Below are 8,721 nucleotides of genomic sequence, written 5' to 3' on the forward strand. Positions count from 1 at the left end.
GAGTGGACAGGTGGGCTGTGGTAGGTTGGGGAGTGGACAGGTAGCCATGGTTAAAGAATGATGTCAAAGGGAAGGCACTCACAACAGGGTGTTTCCAGCATGAACAAGCACAACATAAATTGTTTTTTGTTGAGGAAAATATTTTGGTTATTATTTGGGGACCCAAAGCAATTTTGACCAAAACGTGCCCATCACTTGCTGTAAACCTGTAGTGGAGGGCCAACACCCCAGAGTCTCTCAGTAAGGACAGGTTCCTTTCCTCTCCCCACCTCTAAGCCCAGAGTTCACCTTTTACACACCATGTAGATGTGTATTTGCACAACCAGTGCAAATTCACTGCATCTCACTCTAGAAACTCAACCACTCCAGCCATACTACAGATCAAATGCAGAAGAGGAATGTCTCTTCTTTGCCAAACTGTCTGTTCCATTTTAATCCCTGGGAAGTTACAGGATAGAGGGCATTAATAGTCCACTGCAGGGAGCCTTTGCTGAGCTGGCATCCTGTGAGTGTTTGGGATGATGGGCTTCCCAACCAGAAGCCACCAACGAGGGTGACCCTGTGGCCGCCTTGCCAGTGGGTGGCCGGTGCTGCCCGGTGACGCTGTACTCTCCCAGGTTGTGTGGATCACAGCCACCATGCCATATGTAGTCCTCTTTGCCCTGCTTCTGCGAGGAATCACACTCCCTGGGGCCATCGATGGCATCAGAGCGTACCTGAGTGTAGACTTCCATCGGCTCTGCGAGTCTTCTGTGAGTATGCCCTCTGCTTGCGGCCCCCAGTCCACATGCACTAGCAGGCTCCATGCCACGGGACTCCTGTGTTTGGGCAGGAGATCCCAAAGGTAGCAGCAGCTGGGCCAGAATTTCTTATTCACCCTGTAAATGTGGCAGGTGTAGGTTGCCCTGCTATGTGCCGGGCTCTGCAAGACCAGCTGCACACGGGACCCCACCCAGCAGAGTTCACCATCGGGTTGAAACGGGAGACATGTGGGGCACAGCAGGGAGCTCAGTGGACCAAATAAGAAAGGGGAGCAGACCACCTGCTCAGTCTCTGCAGGAACAGAATGGAAGGCTGCTTCCAACTGGCATCTTCCCCTTGGCCCATCCCTACTTCCTAAGGGAACGCTCTCAGGTTCCTCCAATAAGCACCGATGGGCTGCCCAGTCTGTGCCAGAAAGTGTGGCCACTCACCTGGAGTGCAGCCCTGATCTCTGGCTCTGTGGTCAAAAGTGTGGCCACTCACCTGGAGTGCAGCCCTGATCTCTGGCTCTGTGGTCATCGTGGTTGCATGGGTAAAGTCTCCCTCCTCAGGAAGCCAAACTTCGTTGGTGCCCATTGGTTGGTGCACACTCTCAGTGCCCATGGCACAGAGAGAAATCTAAATCACATCACATCAAAAATGAAGTCTGCAGCTGGGCTACATATTTCTTCAACAAAGAGAGCAATCGTTCTGTGTTAAAGTACTTGGAGACAGCCTCCCGAAAAGAGGGGGCTTGGCCAGGCCATGGGACAGACAGAGGTCTCCCAAGAGAGGGAGAGAGAAGGGCCAGCGGCATTTTAGGGAAACAAGGCCCAGAAATGGGAGTGGCCGTTGGCCAGAGGTGGCAGGGATGATGGGAAAGGTAGCATTCTCAGGAGGGCACTGAAAATTCAGATGCACTAGATTTTGGCAGATGGTGGGGACCCCATGGCCACCCAGGGGCCTCACCGTAGCAGGGCCATGAGACATAATGGGGCATGGTGCTGGGGACAAGGGGCTGTTTGGAGGATTGTTGCCCAGGGCCACTAGGTGTTGGTGAGTCAGGTGTGGCACCCACCAGGGACGCAAGAAGGCACAGCCCTGAGGTGGAAATGGGAAGGAACAGGTAGGAGGGAAGGCAGGTGTGGCTCCTAGCCCCAGGGAGCCCCCAGGAGTGAGGGAGCAGCAGAGGGAGGATGTGAAGCTGCAGCAGCAGTGGGAGGCACCCACAGGTGAGGGCAGGGAAAGTGGCACTGGGCGGGGTCGCTGGGAAGTCCACACAAGGACGGCAATAAGACCATGAGAGCAGCAGATGCAGGCTCTGTGTGAGCAAGGGGAGAGAGAGAGTGTCCACACTGCAGAAAGCCAATGGGCAGCCACAGGTATGCTTGCAGGAGGAGGTGGCCGTGGGTGTCACAGGCCAGGGGGCCATGATGAAGAAATCGAAGAAAATAACATGAGGACAACATAAGGGAGCTAGTGCTTTGGGGAGGAAAACCAGGCAGTGCATAGAAGAAAGCCAGACATGTGCCAGTGCATGCAGAATGATGCTCATGTGTGATGCAGAGAAGAGTAAATGACAGATGAGAGGTTGTCAGAAATGAGATAGAAATGATAGGTAGAAGGTGGAAGATGATAGGTACATTGAGATAGATAATAGATGGATAGATAGATAGATGATGGATGGATAGACAGATGGATGGATGTGCAGATGATGGATGTATAGATGGATGGATAGATAGATGATGGATAGATGGACAGATGGATGGATAGATAGATGATGGATGGACGGATGGATGGACGGATGGATGGATACATAGATGATGGATGGATAGATAGATGATGGATGGGAAAATGATGGATGGACAGATGGATGGATAGATGATGGACAGATGGATGGATAGATAGATGATATACAGATGGATAGATAGATGATAGATAGATGGATAGATGGATGGATAGGTAGGTGATTGATGGACACATAGTTGATGGGTGACAGATAGATGATTAATATCTTGGACAAACCAGCATATTCCATCCTCTCCAAGCACCCTGTCAGCTCAGGGCTCGGAAGGGACATAGACCAGGACAGAGCAGGACTACAACCCCTGGGCTCAGGCATGCCTGAGGCCCCATGGACAGGTCCATGTTGTCCCCAGTCCAGAGGGTGGAGCCATTCCTGGTCCTGCTGTGGGTCCTGGCTGATCTTTGCATCAGCTCCTCTAGGCCTCCTCTGGATAGGGCAGGGACAGGGGCTCACTGGCTTGGTGGTCATCCTGGGATGTCCTCCCAGGGCTCCTCCTGGCCCAGGTGCTACCCATACTCCCACCCCCCAGGCTCTTGATGGCCACACTCAGAGATCAAGTGGCCCTAGGCATCCTTCTCCGGGGCTTAGCAGTTGGGGCAGTTCCCACAGATGCCCCCAGGGATGTAGTTGCAGGAGCTGGCCCTGATCAAGTCACGGGCTCCCCAGCACTATCCCAGGCTTGACCCTGACCCATCCCCCGGGGTTCGGTCCAGAGGGATCTGATGGAGTCTGCTGCAGGCAGGAGGCCTGGCCAGCATCCTCACTGGTCTAGAGTAGGTCAGGAGCAGAGGTTCTACGTGGGGCCTGCCCTGCAAGCAGACAGGACAGAAGGGACCATCTGCTCCATCCCTTGCCATGTCCCTGGTACTATGGACCCTGCACTGCTCTGACACAGAGACTGCCCTGCATCCTGGGGATCCATTTCTGGATCCCCCATCTGGACAAGGGACTTCTCCATAGGGGTCAGCATCCTCGGATGGCATCCAGACCCTTATTCATTCATCTGCAGCTCTTGGGCTGGTTGACAGGTTGGGACAGGTCGAGGCTGGGGCAGACAGAACCCCATCCTGGAAGAGCTCCATTCCCGCAGGAGAGGAGAGGTCAGGTGCTAAAGGAAGGAAGGCAGTTCCACGTCGGCCCAGAGAGGCTGCCAGGGGGGCTTCCAGGATGGGTCCTGCACTGGGTCCAGAGCTGGGTCCTCGGGGCGGCAGTGAGCAAAGGCCTGGACAGTCGTCCAGGAGACACATCCTGGAGGGGGGGTCACACGTGCGAAGGCTCAGGGGTGGGCACTGACCTGGTGAGGGCTGGCACTAAGCAGGAGGCAGGGGCTCTCCCTGTGACCACAGCTCCTGCCCGCAGCGGCCCTGCCAAGCTAGCTAACTGATGACAAGCACAAGGGGGACAGCAGGGCAGAGGCCCCTTGGCCCACTCACCACTCAGCTACTCAAGGCCGCATGCTGAGGCCTAGCCCGCTGCCTGGAACACACTGTCCCTGACACCAGGGTGATCCAAAGACTCTGGGCATGCTGCCCAAAGGACAGACGTCCTGCTGGTCCTGGAGCGTGGGCGGGTGGCCACCTCCCAGCAGCCGTAGGCTCCGGCCTCCTCTGCTGCATCCTGTCCAGCTCCCCTGTGAGGTCATACTCAGGCCAGCCACCCTGGGGCCCTTGGAGGTTGCCCCGTGTGCCCAGCCGATCTCTGGTGTCACTGCCTGAGGGTTCTTGCCCTCAGGCCTGCACCATGGGCTGCCTGGTCACTCAGGGACAGCCCCCAGGGCCAACAAGCCCCCAGGCCCTCAGATGGCTGATGTGGTCCTCCTGGGAGATGCCCCCAGGTGGGGTTCAGCTGCTTTCCACCCCCACCCAAGGCTGCGTAGGGGCGAGGCAGTGCCCACATCCCCAGGTGGTCTCCGCATCACCCTGATGTGAACAGTTGAGTTTGACTTTTAAAAATACCACGTTGGTGCAGTTATCAGCCACGGGCTTTCACTTGGCCCGTGTGCACCGAGCGAGCACACACCAGTGCCTGGGCTTCACAGCCTTTCCACGGCTGCCGCTGTGTGCATACCGTGAGCCTGTGGCTTTAAATGCCGTGGGAAAGACAGCGGACATGAGTGGGCACGTCTGACCGAGGCATCAACGTCCGTCGCACCTTAATAAATTAACTACAAGTCTGGCCATGCGCACAGCGGTGCTGACGTTCTGAGGGAAATTGCAAATAAAGCACCAAGATACAGCCCTTCCGTAAGCTGCGCTCTGGGGCCAGGGACACGGCGGGTGTAACCCACTGATCATGTTGTCAACGCCACTGGCTCGTTGATGACAATGTTGTGTTTCAATTCGACCCCGTTCCGTGGAGCCCTCACTGGCCCTGTGATAGCCGGTCTCCTGGGTTCAATGCAGTCCCTGCAATTACCTCTCTTGTCTGGCTCTATGCAGGTGTGGATAGATGCTGCCACCCAGGTATGCTTCTCGCTGGGCGTTGGGTTTGGGGTGCTAATTGCCTTCTCCAGCTACAATAAATTTACCAACAACTGCTACAGGTAAGTCCCGAGCACCTGTCCCCATCACGGGTTCTGCCAAATCACTGACTTCTGGAAATAACGTGTCCCCAGATACAGGGAGGGGGGATACGCTGTGCTCACAGGGCCTCTGAGCCAGAATGGCTCTTTAGTGGAAATTAAAAGGCGGAAGCTACAGGCAATTTGGTTCTTGCTCTAAAGAAAGTACCGGAACAGATGAAGGTGTTCGCCACCTCCCGGAGTCCCCACTGAGGGCCCCAGCCTCTGCCCCCTCATCCATCGCCTGCCCGGCCCCAGCTGCCCCTGCCTCCCGGCCCCCAGGGCCAGGCCTCCCCAAGGTGCTCAGGGCACCCGGCTCCAGGGCAGGCAGCGAAGTGCCAGAGCTGAGTGACCTGCAGCCACAGGCTGGACCCAAAATCCATCTAAAAACAAAAGCAAGTTTATCTGGGACCTGCTTTCTTTGACCCTTATGGGCTTGTGTTTATTTTCTTCACATCATGAGGACAGAAAATGCAGTAAAAATACAAACACAGCATGCATAGCAAAGTGGCCACACATGCAGGTGGACAGCCCCTGCCCGAGCCCACCCGGGCCTTGCCGGGGTCAGGGCACTCAGCAAATGTCCTTCCACTCCAGTGCCTGGAGGGGCTGACCGCACCCCTGCTCCCCCACCTCTCCTTCCCTCTGGCCCTCTGAGTTCTCAGCCTTCTGAATGGGGTCCCCCATGCTCGGGGGACCCCAGACCCACCCCCTCAGAACTGCATTTCAACCAGCTCCGCCCCCCCAGGCTTCTAGACATCCTGCCAGACAGCCCCCTGCAGAGCATGGGTGGGGACCCTGCTGGTTTCCATTTGCCCGCCCGGAGCCCCCACATTGCAGGTGGGGGCTGTCTCACCTTCACACTGAGTTGTGAGCACCAGAAGCCCCTCGGTTCCTGGGCGGACACGCATGGCTGGTCACCACGGGGCCTGCCCGGGCCAAAGCCGGGACACAGCCAGAGCCTTAGAGCTGCTCCGCCGGGGGTCCTGTCAGCCCGGGCACCAGCCTCTCTGCGGTACAGCCCACGGGAGGGGCTGGGGGGCCCTTCTGCGAAAGCACCCCTCCAAAGCCCGCCTGCCCCCAGACGCAGCTCATTAAGGACAAAGGCAGGAAGCTGCCCCTGCTTCAAGGCATGGCTGGGACGTGTGTCTTATTCCCCAGAGATGCGGTCATCACCACCTCCGTCAATTCCCTGACGAGCTTCTCCTCCGGCTTTGTGGTCTTCTCCTTCCTGGGGTACATGGCCCAGAAGCACAGCGTGCCCATCGGGGACGTGGCCAAGGACGGTGAGTCTCCCTAGGGCAGGCCCGGCGTCCCCACAGCTCCGCCCGCCCACAGCCCTGGCCACCCAGGCCTCTGAGTGTTTACCCCGTGCAGTGGGAGGGAGATGCTTGGGCCCTGCGTCTGGCTCACACGAGCCGCACGTGTTCCAGAGCAGAGAACCCGTGGACGGGTCCCCGGGGCGGCGACACGCCTACCACACCCCACTGCTGCCCTGCTGGTCGCCAGCCCCCGGCAGAGGCCCCGGGGCTGCAGGACAGGGTCGGTTCCCCATCTCAGGGTAGGCCTAGTCTTTGTTTACACTTTGGAAGGAGGCCCATGCAGCTCAGGGGTGGGGGCCACACAGCCCGCAGGGCCGGAGAGCAAGGCCAGAGAGAAGCCCTGTGGATTTGGGACATGAGCCGTTCATCGGCGCCAAAGCTTTTCCCTCCAAACACCCAGTGATCATGACATATGTAGGTGGGATTTGGGTAATAACCAGAGGAATCACGAAGTCTTGGGCACACAGGGACAACAGAGACCCTTGTTCCCAACCTGCTCACCAGCCAGCCGCGAACACCAGGTGTCTGCGTGCCAGGAAGTGGGCAGGTGGGAGTGGGCACAGGTGACCCAGGGAGCAGGCTGGGCCCCAGCAGGAGGCCAGGTGCAGGGGTGGGGTACGGAAGGGGCTGCTCAGTCCTAGTGTGTGGGTAGAAAGCCATGGCACTGGGTCGGGCCGGTACAGCAGGGTCTCCTGAGATCACTGCAACCCCTCACCTGCCGTCAGATTATTCTGGGGTGGGTGAGGAGGACTCTTCCCCTGTAGTCTGTCCTCACCCGTCCTCACTTTCTATGAAAAGGCCCATCTTCTCCTGGGGCTGCTCCTCAGGCTCAGGAAAGCCCGTGAGGGTGTCCCTGACTCATCTCTTCCTGAATCTTTTTATTCTTGAGTGGGAGTAGGGATGGGGGAGCAGAGGGCCCCCCACCCGCGCCCGCAGCCCTTAGCCTCCATCCCATCCAATTCTTGCAGTGTTGAGCCTTCGGACCCCAGTTTGAAAGTAGGAAGCAGAGGTCCGGCCCTCCGGGACTGGCAGGGAAAGCAGGGGCTGGGCGTCCGGGCGTATGTGCTTCCTAAGTCCACATCCTTGCCTCCAGGAAAAAATCCAATAAAGGCAGGAGAATGGGAACATAAAGCAAATAAATACAGAGCAGTGAAATTTACTCACTGCTGCATTTATGCATTTCCCGTGCTTTTGCCCTTTTTTATGATAAATAGCAATAGCTTACAAAAACCTCTATTAACCCCTGGAAGTAGAGTGAATATCTTCTATGCATTTCCGTGACAAGCAAAGTAAATGTCATTTATAGCTCTAATTCTCAAGAAAACAGGGTGAAATGTTAACTCAGGTACAGAACTGAAAGGCGAAGATATTGACATCATGTTCAACCAAGCTGACCGACCTCTACCTGGGTCTGTGGCTCATAGCATTTAGGCTCTAGAGCGTCTCAAATGAGCCGCCCCTCAGCCCTGCACTGGGGACTGTGCCCCTTGCATGGGGGCAGGAATTGCAGAGAGCCCCGGCCTGAGCACGGGGCTGTGAGGACAGCGTGGCTGTGGAGCTCTGTTCTATCCTCTACAAAGATCCGTCAGCGCCCAGCGCCCGTCGGCTGGTGCCCGCCCCGGCCCTGCTGAGGACTGAGAGATTAGGGAAGCCACGTCTTTGTGCGTAAAGGCTCGGAAGGCCATGTGAGTGAGTTAAGTAGGCCCATCTTTTAAAAGTGACCATGGAAATGATTAGTTTCCTGTGGGAATGTTTTTACTTTGGGGATCATCAAGGCCAAACTGCTGCGAGTCTGGTTGAGCCCTGCACCGTTTCCATCCCCGCCTCCCTGCCTCTGTCTGAGCCCACGGCCCCCACGCCCACCCAGATTCTACAGCGGGGTGAGGGAGCAGGCATGCCTCCCAGCATGCATATCCTCCACACAGCAGCCCCACTCCTGGGATGTCCTGAAAGGGAATGATCCCAGGGGAGCTGCTATGTGAGCAGAAACTTGCCCCTTTCAAGCATTTGCTGAGCTGTAGTATTTCCATATTCATTACATGGTTTTTAAAGATCAGACACAGTTACTCATTGGCATGGAAAAATATTCATATATTCCTGAATGTACCTCAGTGAGTGTGAGCATGCACGTGCGTGTGTGAGAGCATGTGTGTGTGAGCATGCACGTGCATGTGTGACAGCATGCATGTGTGTGAACATGCATATGTGTGCTGTGTGAGCATGTGTGCGTGTGAGAGCATTGTGCATGTATGAGCATGGATGTGTGAGCATGTGTGTCAGCATGTGTGTGC

At 56.6% G+C, this 8,721-nt stretch overlaps 1 protein-coding gene across 1 annotated transcript in view; it reads left to right on the top strand.

Annotated features, from left to right (window-relative positions):
- SLC6A3 (solute carrier family 6 member 3) overlaps positions 1-8,721 on the top strand; it is a 37,914-nt gene that overhangs the window by 17,001 nt on the left and 12,192 nt on the right. The window contains exons 5-7 of the mRNA XM_044917014.1: positions 618-752; positions 4,987-5,090; positions 6,270-6,394. Coding sequence (XP_044772949.1) covers positions 618-752; positions 4,987-5,090; positions 6,270-6,394 — 364 coding nt within the window. The remainder of the gene's footprint in view (positions 1-617; positions 753-4,986; positions 5,091-6,269; positions 6,395-8,721) is intronic.

The sequence above is a fragment of the Neomonachus schauinslandi genome, chromosome 7 (assembly GCF_002201575.2).
Source record: "Neomonachus schauinslandi chromosome 7, ASM220157v2, whole genome shotgun sequence".
Taxonomy (NCBI): Eukaryota; Metazoa; Chordata; class Mammalia; order Carnivora; family Phocidae; genus Neomonachus; species Neomonachus schauinslandi.